Source organism: Rhinolophus hipposideros, assembly GCF_964194185.1.
Source record: "Rhinolophus hipposideros genome assembly, chromosome: 9".
NCBI lineage: Eukaryota > Metazoa > Chordata > Mammalia > Chiroptera > Rhinolophidae > Rhinolophus > Rhinolophus hipposideros.
In genome coordinates this window covers 50807091-50819465 of record NC_138055.1, presented here as the reverse complement: position 1 = coordinate 50819465, position 12375 = coordinate 50807091, and the positions used below count along the sequence as shown (strand labels likewise).

Here is a 12375-nt window from a genome sequence, read left to right as displayed (position 1 = left end):
ACATGCTAACTCAGTCATTGCCCAGCAGAAGATGTTCCCTGCAACTTTTCTCAGCCCAAAAATGGGACTAAAGTCTGGTACAGAATTAGTTAAAATGAGTCCCTTCCAATTTTCCCACATAAGGCACTACTTTGTTCTGTTGAAACTTGTCAGTGAGGTTTAAATCCAGAACATTCAAGGTCTTGCTTAAAGTTATGATTTGCAAATAAGCAGATGGACTATGGAAAGGGTGGATGAGAGGTAGGGAGAAAGAAGACAGCTGGGAGGGAAAAGAAAAGGAAAATTAAAAGAGCAACAAACTATTGAAATGAAACCTCATTTAGCTGGAACCCTACTTTTGTTGTTCAAAACCCACCTTAGCAAAACAAACAAACAAACCCAGCTTGTTGAACAAGTTTCAATCCCTTGCAGTGACTAAGAGATAGAGATGGCAAGGAACATGAAGAGAAACAAAAAGTCAGCTTGTCAGGGTATGAACTTCAAAAGCCAAAGCAGTGGCCTGAAATGTGTGTTCAAGCAAAGCTCTAACATGAAATACACTGCCCCAGAATCCCCTAGGAGTTGAAATGACAATTAGAAAACATGTTTCAGTTGGAGCTTACCCTGAATAATACAAATTCAACCTCACAGTTGCTGTCTCCTTCCCCACAAAAGGGGAGGACTGAACTCTCCTTTTTCAAGGAACCTGCTATAGAGGTGCTGTTACCTAAAATATATATATATATTTATATATATGTGTGTATATATATATATATATATATATATATATATATATATATATATATATATATATATTTAGGTATATATATATATCTTTGAGACAGCCTTAAGGCGCCATCTGCAGTTCTTAGCTAAGACTGCAATAAACCCATACCTCCTGCTAGCTTGTTAGGACCACTCACTGTTAAAGAAGAAAGAAAACAAAGAAATACTAAATTCTAGTCAGGGAGTCCTCAAAAGCCCCTGGGTCATAGAGTAAATGCAAACATAGCTTTAAGACACAGTGCCTAGGAAAAGATCTAAGGGCCTTATTAGCCATAAGCTCAGTGAGCAACCAAAAAAAAGCTAATAAATTCTTAGGCTGCTTGATTTAAAAGATGATATACTGTCCAGACCTTGAGAACTTAATAACCCACAGTACCCTGTTCTGTCTGAACACATCTGAGAATTGCATTTAGTTCTGGGCACCACAATTTAAGAGCAATATTGACAAGAGCCATAAAAATGTTCATACCTTTTGACCCAGTAATCCCACCCATGGGAATTTATTCTGAAATAATTCGAGAGACTAGATGAATTAGAAGCATGAAGATATTGATGCAGCATTCTTTATAACAACAAAAATATGTATTAATGCCCTAAATGTCCCCTAAACAATGGAATATTATACAGCATTAAAATATAATGACATTATTTGGGGAAAAAAACAATGTGAGAATGCATGCTACGACATGGATGAATCCTGAAAATAAGTGAAAGAAGCCAGACACAAAAGGAGACATTGTATGATTCCATTTATATAAAATGTCCAGGATAGGCAAATCTATAGAGACAGAAAGTAGATTAGTAGTTGCCAGGAGCTGGAGGGAGGAGAGAATGGAGAGTGATTGTTAATGGATATGGAGTTTCTTTTTGGGGTGGTAAAAACATTCTGGAATTAGACAGTGTTGATGTTTGCACAACCTTATGAATATGCTAAAAACCACTACACTGTATACTTTAAAATGGTGAACTTTATGGCATGTGAATTACATCTCAGTAAAATACATGCATATGAAGATTTCATAGTTTATATATATATATATATATATATATATATATATATATATATATATATATGCTCAAGATTTCATGAGGGGCAAAAAACAGTATAAAATAATATCCCTGATATGATCCAGTCATGAAAAATTAATTATGTAAATTTATGGATGAGGACTAGAAGAGAACATAAATAAATGAAAATACTTTGATAAAGGTGAATTTTTTTTGGTGGGGGGTTGGGGAATAGTAGCTGTTATATTGTTCTTTGAGCAATTAAATATTTTCTTTTCTTCCCAAGACAGTGTCCACAAGAGTGTAGACAGGTGATAAACCAAACCATTTAACACAAGCCTGCGCTGAAAAGAAGAACCCAGAAGGCAGTGTTGAAAGCAATCTTAGAGGTCATCTGAGTTCAACTTCCTCACACTACAAGGAAAAAACTGAGGCCCAAAGTGGTGAAGTGGCTCATCCAAAATCAGCTGACTTGTCATGCAAGAGGCGGAAGTCACCCCCATCTGGAAGAAGTCAACCCATCTCCTCATTTCTCCATTCATGCTTTTTCTACAGTGCTTCCTTAATCAAGAGGATGTTTAATCTAGAAAAGGGAAGAGACTTAGTGCGATATGAGATGAAGAGTGGGTTCCCACCAGGAGGTGGTCTTTTGTTGGTTTGTGTTCTTTTTCTTTCCCCACTTTTTCTGCTTCCCCGCCACTCGGGTTCAAGCCGTTGAGCAGTGGGAAGTTGGCATGGGCTGCTGTGAGCAGCCAACCGTGCAAGGCTCATAACACCAGCTTGGGCCAGGGAGCTGTGTCCTACACAACTAGACTGAGAAACAACAACTTGTACTGGAGTGGGGACGGGGAGACAGAAAAAGAAAAAGTTGGATGAAAATGACCTGAACTTTTGGCCAACAATTCATGGCACTTGCAATGTACCAGCTCCCACGTCACTGTCTGTGAAGGAGTTTTTAGCCAGTAAACAAATAACTGTATTGGAACACCCTCCCTACTCACCTGATTTGGCCCCCAATGACTTCTTCTTTACATGAAGATAAAGGAAATACTGAAAGGAAGACATTTTGATGACATTCAGGACACCAAAGGTAATACAGCTCTGATGGTCATTCCAGAAAAAGTTCCAAAATTGCTTTGAAGGGTGATCTAGATGCTATCATTGGTGCATAACTTCCCAAGGGGAGAACTTCGAAGGTGACCAGAGTGATATTCAGCAATAAGGTTGGTAGCACTTTTTCTAGGATAAGTTCGCGAGCTTAATTGTCAGACCTCATATACAAATATCAAATCATTATGTTGTAACTTGAAACTAATATAATGTTATATGATAATTATACCTCAATTTTAAAAAATGGCAATGGAAATAAAATGTCATGGCTGATAGCACAAATTTATGTCACAATAGTCAGAAATAAAACCCCAGCTTAGCCACTTAAATGTCATTGGGTAAATTACTGAATCTTCCTATGACTGTCTACTAATCCAGATAGTGGAAATAATAACCTCTGAGGAGTTGATGGAATCACTTGATTGACATCACCATATGTATTGTGCTTAACAAGTTGCCTAGAATCTAGAAATAGTTCAATAAAAGATCATTAGCCTTAAAAAAAAAAGAATCTGGGGTGGCAGTGTCTTCCTCCTTTTCCTGCCACAGAACCAGATACCCTAACAGGGTCCAGCTGTGCTTAAGTCTGGCTGGTGCCACCTGCCTCCGCGATGCCCCCCAAGAAACAGGCGTAGGTCAGGGGCAGCAAAAAGGCAGAGCAGAAAAAGGAGAAGATCATCAAAGACAAAACTTTTGGTCCAAAGAATAAAAAAGGAGCAAAGCAACAGAAGTTTATCAAGGCTGTCACTCATCAACTTAAATGTGGTCAACAAAATCCACATCAGGTAGCACAAAGTGAAACTGAAAAGATATTAAAGAAAGATGATAAGAAGAATTACAAGAGCTAAATGAGCTGTTCAAACCTGTAGTTGCTACTCAAAAAATAAGTAAAGGTGCAGATCCCAAATCCATGGTATGTGCATTCTTCAAGCAAGGACAATGTACTAAAAGAGATAAGTATAAATTCTCTCATGACCTGACTCTGGAGAGAAAGTGTGAAAAGCGAAGTGTTTACATTAATGCAAGAGATGAAGAACTTGAAAAAGATACTATGGATAATTGAGACAAGAAAAAACTGGAAGAAGTAATGAACAAGAAACACAGTGAGGCAGAAAAGAAAAAACCAAAAACTCAAATAGTGTGCAAGCATTTCCTTGAAGCTATTGAAAACAACAAATATGGCTGGTTTGGGGTATGCCCTGGAGAAGGTGATATTTGCATGTAGCATCATGCACTTCCTCCTGGATTTGTGTCGAAAAAAGATAAAAAGAAAGAAGAGAAAGAAGATGAAATTTTATTAGAAGATCTCATTGAAAGAGAGTGTTCTGCCCTAGGTCCGAATGTTACCAAATTTACTCTAGATTCTTTTCTTGCCTGGAAGAAAAGGAAAAGACGAGAAAAGATTGATAAACTTGAGCAAGATATGGGAAGAAGAACAGTGGACTTCAAAGCAGGGAAAGCATTAGAGTGATCAGTGGTCGTGAGGTGTTTGAATTCTGCCTGGACTGGTTGATGAGGAGGAGGAGCAGAAAGCAGACGACACCCGTTATACCCAGGGGACAGGTGGTGAGGAGGTGATGATTCAGTGAGTGTAAATGACGCAGACTTAAGCCTGTACATCCCAAGAAATTAGATGAGACAGGTATTACTGTGGCTAATCTTGAAAGATTCAGCACACATACTTCAGAAAAAAATGAAAACAAATTAAGTGACGCTTCCAGGGGTAGGGCTGAAAATGGTGAAAGAAGTGATTTAGAAGAGGACAGCAAAGGGGAGGGACAAGAAAATGGAGCCATTGATGTTGTTCCTGTTGATGAAAATCTTCTTACTGGGGAAGATTTGGATGAACTGGAAGAAGAATTAAACACACTTGATTGAGAAGAATGACACCAAACAAATCAATGAAAAATTTAAGCTGGCTCGGCATGAGTTGAAATTGTCTACATTAGTTTTTTTCCACCTAGAATTCTTCCACCGGATGTTTATTTCCCACGCTGATATTCTGGAGGGCTCACTGTCCTTCAAAAAAGGAATATTTTCTCTAGGTCTTGTCTTCTGACTTTGGCTACATCTCATAGTAGTAAGTTCAGAGTAGTTCATGATAAATTGAAAATATAATGGTCACTGCAGAAAATGATTGATTGTGTAACTGTCCACTTAAGTAGGAAGTGTATCTGCTTTTCCAGCTTTTGATTTTCATGTGTTGTTACAAGAAAAACATAAATGTAAATTTAAAATAGCCTTCTTTAATTCAGTTTTGAATGAATGATTTTATTTCTTGTGTATGTATATGTTTAAAGGACTGCCTAAAATATGAGTGTTGTACTTCATAAAGGAAACAGCATATGCAGATTCAGTATTGTATCTTTTTGAACAATTAGATGGACATTTAAAATGAAACTTCTTTAATCTGACAGGATCAGCTGCAATGCTGTGTTAAACTGTTTTAAACTTTTTCCTCTTTTTTGCCAATAAAATTGTAAATAAACACCATCATACATTAAAAAAAAAAAAAAAAAGTCTGGGCCAGGACAAGAAGGAAGATGAAATCTAAACATGGTTTAATCAATCTTTCCTATTAAGAGGTAATAAACATGCTTTCACCTCTTTCTCACTTCTTACCGAGTGCCCCAGCTCCTACCCACAAAACTCTTTCCTGTGGAAAACTTAATACCAATCCACACTAAAGTGACCAATGGGGGTAAGAGTTGGGCAGCAGACCACCCATATTATGTAGCACTTCATAAAATATAAATTCTTCTGCTTTTCTGCATAGAAGGACTGAGACTCCAGATATCAGGGAACAGTCTCCCTAATTGAAATGAATCTGCCAAAGGATAACAACAGTTGTACAAGGAGAATGTGCAGGTGAAAAGGGCCATCTTACAAGCAGTTTCCCATCTCCTTCCCGTGAAATTCATCTCACCCTCGGAGTTGTCTCATTCTCAGGCCTTCTGCCATCACAACTGGCTCAGATGAGCTCTGCCCCAATTTAAAACTAAAGCGCAAGAAGGGCCAAACCCAAACTACTTCCCTAGTTCCCCATAAATAGCCAAAAAAGGCTATTTTTCTCAATTATAAATTTTTCTCAATTATAAAACAAGACAGAGTCTAGAGAAGAGTGAGGGGGGAGAGGGACCACTAGTAATTCTACCACCACAACACAACGCAGCATTCTTTTTTACTTCTTTCTGATGGTTATGTGTAAGCATTCATACAGTGATTTACAGGAAAACAAAGGAATTTTTTTAAAAAAATACAAAATAGACTCAGAAAATTCAGCCTTTCAGGTAGAACCTTCATTCTATACTAGTTAACTCATTAGACACTCAAGTCCTATCTCCTTACATAGGCTGAAAAGAGGAAAGGGAGTTATTAGTTATGTTTGCTCACTGTACATATGCTATCTTTTTTACCACAGCAACCCTTTAAAAGTACATACTATTATCTCAATTTTAGAGGAAACTAAAGCTAAAGAAACCCAAAATCATAAGATCACACACAGCAGCTAGAAAATCATGGACCAGATTCAAATCCTCATCCTAATCCTTCTGACTCTAAAACCCATGCTCAATCAAAAGTCAAGTCATAGACTAGGGGAAAATATCTACAATACATAAAACAAAGGGTTAAGGTTTCTAACAAGCAAAGATACCAACAAAATAGATTTCATGAAGACAAATAGGAACACAATTTTAAAAAAATAGGCAGGTGATGAGATCAGGCAATTCACTGAAGAGGAAATACAAGTGCTCAATAAACATTTCAAAAGATGCTGAACTTCCCTAGGAGTCAGGGCGACAGCAAATTAAAGTAAGCAGATAATATTGCTCACCCATCAACTTGGCAAAAATTTAAGAGTGATAACAAATCCATGTCAGTCACAAAGAAAGGGCCATTTTCTTACTCTGTTGTATGTGAATTGTTACAATCTTTTCCAGAAGTAACCAGATACAACATAAATAAAAAATGTAAATATATATTGTTTGACCCTACATTAGCACTTATTGGAATCTAGCCTTTAAAAAACAAAGAAGCACCAGTACACATATTTAAGAATAGTTATTGTAGCCTTGCTCATATTGGAAAAATAGAAACTGCTCATCAATAGTTCCCATTAGAATAAATTAAAATATACCCACATTTTTGTAACAAAAACTAATACAAAATTTGAGGACATAAAATACTTTTCCAAATCAAGTAAAGTCCTTACTCACTCTTTTGCTTTTTTACCTTATAGACTACGTTTTTTGTTTGTTTGTTTGTTTTTTAGACTATGTTTTAATATACTTATATTTTGCAATGTAGCTTTACATATCATGTTATTAAGTTACTAATAAGTAGCTTATGAAATGCCTCATTAAAATTCCATGTGATAATTTGACAAATTGTGTTTATCAAAGGAAATGTAGATCATTTTTTGGCAATTTTAAAAAGGTATGAAAGTTAATTTGGTCTTCAAGTCATGGTATATAAATTAATTGGCAAAAAATTAAAGTTTTTTATATATGAATGCAAAATAAAAAGTCTACAAATTTCATTGTTCTCAATTGATCCAAACTTTTTTTAAATTTGCAGACTACTAGCCAAAACAATTCTACTTTTTAAAACTATATACACTGCTCAGAGTTAACTTCCAGAAAAAAAGTATGACACACACACATGCACACAAAGAAGAGCAAGAAAGCTGGAGAAAAGGTACGAGTATATAATTTTAAAATTGTGTGCCTGCTTTCCAGTCTTCTTCTGCATCCTAGACTTTTTCTTCCACATTTGGCTAGTTACTTGGAAATTAAATAAGCCTCCCTTGAGATTCTCAAACTACTGGTTTCCTTGGATTTTGCCCAAGTCCCCATAAGGGCATATGAGATATAAAATCATGACTTTTCCATGAGTCCCCATAAAACAATGTCATCTGTCCCTTCTCCAATATGCCAATGCACTCTATTTACACCTCTTACGACATTTAGTTTAAAACACTGAACGAGATGGACTTTGATATCTGTGTGCCTGTGTTGTTATCCCTCACCAGACTGTAAGCTCCCAGGGTGTTGTAGCTCAGAATCAGATCCCAAGTTTTGGGAAGATAAGAAAAGTCAACCAATCCAACCATCCATGTAAGGTTTGAGTGTTCTCCAAAATACTCCAAGCAGAAGAGCGTCTGATGGGAGATTACCCCCTATTCCCATAGCAGCTTGTTCCTTCTTGGGAAAAGTGTAGCTCCTAGAAAGTTCTCCTATAAATGGAATTTAAATATTTTTCTGAAATGTTGAAATTTAACACCAATCTTACCTCTCAGTAATCCACAGAATAGATCAAGTCCCTCTTGTCACATGACAGCTTGTGCAATATTAGAACCTTCATATTTTTCCTTCAATTTCCTAAACCAGTACTTTGCACATTAAAAAAAAAAAGTTAAATAACCTTCCTCCCTCACTCATCAATGTACCAGGGGTGGGATAAGGTGGTATATTCCATAAGAGATATTTTATTGGTTTTATAATGTGTCTTTCATTGTACTACATGGTTTCAAGAAAAAACAGTCAGGAATACAATAGCCAAGGACTCCGAAACTCAATACATAAATACATTCTTCCACCACAATAGCTTTCTCACACCTTTAAGGTTTACACTTCTGCACTACAAGCAGACAGTTTCTTTAATGCTGTTGGGTGCCTTGCGTGGGCAAAGCTGGGCTGGGACAAGCTGTCCAGTTCTGCCAGGAAGATCGATCCTTAAGGGGAAGTGTCTTCCCACCTTCAGGATCCCCTGGGCTTCCTAGGCTGACTCAGGACTTCATATGCAGCTTGGATCTCCATGAAATGCCTCTGAGCCTCCTCTGTGTGGTGCCGGTTATGGTCTGGGTGCCAGATTTTCACTAGCTCCCGGTATCTCCGATGTATTTCTTCATTTGTTGCCCCCTCTAAGAGGCCCAAAACCTTAGGGAAACAGAAGCTGACAAATTAGAATTCCATAAGGTGTCAGGGCACCTGGGTCTCTCTCCCTGCTCCCTTGCTAAGCCAGGCTGTTATATCTCTGGGGCTGGCTTTTACTTGCCAGTGCGAAAGGTCCAGAGCCTCAGATTAGAATTCCAGCCAAGTGAACATGAACAAGCTCTGGCTCTCATGGCAAGAAGCAGGATTTGCCTTTAATCACAGCTGCCCATTTTCCAACCTGGAACTTTACATCCCTGACTAGATCTCCTCCTTCCAAGAGAAATACACATGTGTGTCCACCAAAGACATGTACAAGAATGTTCATAGCAGCTTTATTCAGAATCGTTCCAAACTGGAAACCAACCAAATGTTCATTAACAGAGTGGATAAATAAATTCTGGTATATTCATACAATGGGATACTATACAGTAATGAAAATAAACAATTTATCATTGTGTGCAACAGTATGAATAAATCTCACAGACATAATGTTAAATGAAAGAAACACACAAAAGGATACATACTAAATTATTCCATTTATATGAAATTCAAAAATGAACAAAACTAACCTCTGATAACAGAATAGAGGTTACTTCCACAGAAAGGAATATAGAATGGCGAAGGTGCAAAGGGAACTTTTTTAGGAAAGGAAATATCCCATACCTTGATCTGAGTGGTGATTACATAGGTAAATACATAAAATGAGTATACTTTATATTTGTTATACCTCAATAAAAAATAAATAATATACACATATTTTCCCCACTCACTATTAGAGCCTCTGCATCTTCAACCATTGCAGATAAACCCAGAGAAGCCAGGACACCCTTCTGGGGCCTGACCCAGCAGACATGAAACCAGTACTTCCACATAAGGGACACCAGCTCCAATAAGGCTTAGCCTAACTCCCCAAGCCATCCCACAGAAGAATGAGAGGGAATAAAACCTTACCTGGTAAGCCAGCTGACGCTTCTCATCCTGAAAACTGCGAACAAATTCATAGAGCTTCTCCCATTCCTGGAAATAGCTGCTGCTGAAGCCAGGATCCCCCACCAGCAGCCTCCAGATTCGGTAAGGCAGAAGGAGGACAGACTCCAGGAGGCGGCCAAGGAAGGGAAAGAAGCTGAACCAGCTCAAGAAGGAACCCACGGTCTCTGCCACATAGCTGATGGTGGCAGCTGTGTTGCAAAGGGCACTGTACGCTAGCGGGCCGGTGAAAGCGAGGTAAGCTAAGCCTAGGCGGTAGAGCCGCACACTGAGCGTCTCTGACCCAGCTGAAGCTTTGTAGCGGCGATGCTTCTGGGCTGTGATGCTGGCCACCAGGCTGATGGGCAGGATGGCTATGGGGCGGCCATAGAAGATCGGGGAAGTAAGAAATGCTGCCCCTAGAGTGTTCTTAAAGTCTGACGTCTGGTTGCCAACAGCAGCCACCAGCAAGACCCCTAAGCCAACTGCCAGTGGGAGGCCTACAATATAGAAGCTGGCCATGAAGGAAAGGCTAATGAGAGCCACAATGCCAAAATAGATGCCCACTATCATCTGGCCAGCAAAGCGAATGGGACTCAGAGGGGGTGTCCCCCGTCCTGAGCTCTGCCTCCGCCGCTGGGCTCTGTTGGCCTGAGCTACAAAGCTTGGTAGCTTCCAAAACTCCCAGAGCCAGCCCAGGCCACCCCCACCCAGGGTAAGCAGCCAGAGCAGTGCATGGCTGTCCCGTCCCAGGTACAGGTGGTGGAGCCCAGCAGGGCCCCCTACAGCCCAGAGGGCATAGGTCACCAGGAGCCCCTTGGCCATCCTTTAGGGAAGGGGTCTCAGAACAAGTCCAGTGGCACCTGACATTGCTCATACTGCAGAAATCTGGGGTCCACTGTGAAACTCATAGCCATCATGGCCCCAGAGTTATCCTTAAACCCTAAGAGATGGAAAAAAAGGAGCTGTAAGACTATATCCAGGTTCCAACACCGTAACCATTTTCCCTTCCAACAATAGAGTCCAGATCTTCTTGAGTGTCCCTGAAATGCTGGTTCTCCCATACCCTTTGTAGCACTTCATGTCTGTTTTTTACAACCACAGCAACTCCAAATTTAGGGGAGAAGAACGTTTTAAATGCTTTCAGTTGAGTAACTGAGAACTCAGCACCCAGACAAAAAAAAAAAAAAAAAAAAAAAGCAGAAGCTTGAATTTTAGACCTCCCCTCACAGCACTGATCCCAGGAATGACTCATGGGAAGTAGAGTAAATCAAATGCCCTCCTAAAGTTCCTACACATTTTGAAAGCCCCTGCCCAGCCCCTCTACCCCCAACTCAACTCCAACTATGAATGCCTTCATACATTTGGCCAGGGTTTTAGCCCCTCTCCAGCCTTCCCAGCTCTCTAGGCCATTAAATCTTCCTCAAGACAAACTTGAAAGAGGTCCTGAATTTCCCCCGCCTTAAACAGCTCTGGAAAACATTTTGACCTACCTCTGGCACCCCACAGTTCAACCACCTCCTGCCAGGGCATACTTGAAAAGTCTCCCCAAAGCAGCCAGATAAATCCCCAGAATATCAAACCAGATGCCAAAGTGAGCCTGCTAGTCTCTCCCCTCTACTTAGAGTGGGCTTCATGACCACCTGCTAGTCCCAGCCATTACCTGCTAGTCCCAAGGTGAGCGGCCGTACCTGGGAACTCTGGCTCCCAGGCCGTCAGACCAGTCATTTCCTTGGACCCTAGAGTCAAAATGGCCCTTTTCACTCCGCTCCCACTTCCATCCAAATGGACTTTGTCTTTCTGTGTTTGCTGTGTCACGGAAGTCGGTCGGTTGGGGCCAGGCCCCTCCCCAAGGCCCTTCCCAACCCCCTCAGGATTACCTTTCAGCCTCAGGCCCTTCTCGCCCGCCCTCTGGGGTAAATTCAGATTAAGTTGGGATTAAGGTTTTCTGGGCGTATCCAGCCTTCCGGCGGGCGCAGCGCCCCACTCCAGGCCGAGGGCGCCTGAACCGCGCCATCGTGACCGCCAGGTGGCGCTGCTGCTTACGGAAGGGAGGGGCGGATCCTCAGACTCACCTTGTCCCGAAGCCCCGGCAAAACAGCCCACGGCAGTCCCCTATAAACACAAAAAACTGGCCTTTGATCGTCCCTTTCCACATCCAAAAAGGGGAGGGTGAGTCCTTCCTCACCTCAGGCTGCACTTTCCCCTCTCTACTTGCCCTTCAAGACTGCCTTGGATGGGTCCACTTCCAAGTCCTTTAAAGCAGAGACACACAAGGACAGGCTGTAGACAGGGACCCACACACACACCCGAGTTTGCCTCACTGCCCTGCCTCCAGACAAGCCAGTCAGGGGGAACTACACCTAGACCTGAGCTTGACACCTGAGGAGCCTCCCGATCCAGCGGGAGCTCGCTATCTGCTGTATCCCGCCAGGTCTGAGGGGAGGGGGAGAGAGAACCAGGAGCAAAGGGGCTGCAGGGCATCCCACCAGGAGAGCAAAGCCATAGCCGGAGAATTGTCTGTCTTCCTCCTGCCTCAGTGCTGGGGTGGAGCTGGGATGTAAGATGCCTTCATTTTAGTGTCCTGGGC

At 40.9% G+C, this 12375-nt stretch overlaps 1 protein-coding gene and 1 pseudogene across 3 annotated transcripts; one reads left to right on the top strand and one right to left on the bottom strand.

The window, feature by feature from the left end:
• Positions 1-3494: 3494 nt before the first annotated feature.
• On the top strand, positions 3495-4761 carry LOC308502770 (zinc finger CCCH domain-containing protein 15-like; annotated as a pseudogene). Its single transcript has one exon. The product of its transcript is annotated as a zinc finger CCCH domain-containing protein 15-like (transcript).
• Positions 4762-8344: 3583 nt separating this feature from the next.
• Positions 8345-11569, bottom strand: DNAJC22 (DnaJ heat shock protein family (Hsp40) member C22). 2 transcript variants are annotated; one of them, XM_081061037.1, is made up of 3 exons: positions 11449-11569; positions 9771-10728; positions 8352-8822 (listed from the first exon to the last, which is right to left on the bottom strand). In XM_081061037.1, exons 2-3 carry the CDS (start codon positions 10608-10610, stop codon positions 8643-8645), a joined length of 1020 nt encoding a protein of 339 aa, XP_080917163.1. In that variant the 5' UTR covers positions 10611-10728; positions 11449-11569; the 3' UTR covers positions 8352-8642. The 2 variants fall into 2 exon arrangements, with proteins under 2 accessions (XP_080917162.1, XP_080917163.1); XM_081061036.1 differs by having other exon boundaries at positions 8345-8822; positions 9771-11552.
• Positions 11570-12375: the final 806 nt, after the last annotated feature.

Bases quoted from the DNA above. Each gene is read 5' to 3' on its own strand.
- DNAJC22 (XM_081061037.1), bottom strand. From the start codon at position 10,610: ATGGCCAAGGGGCTCCTGGTGACCTATGCCCTCTGGGCTGTAGGGGGC. The intron at 8,823-9,770 runs GTAAGGTTTTAT...TGTTTCCCTAAG, and splicing joins AGCGTCAGCTGGCTTACCAG to GTTTTGGGCCTCTTAGAGGG.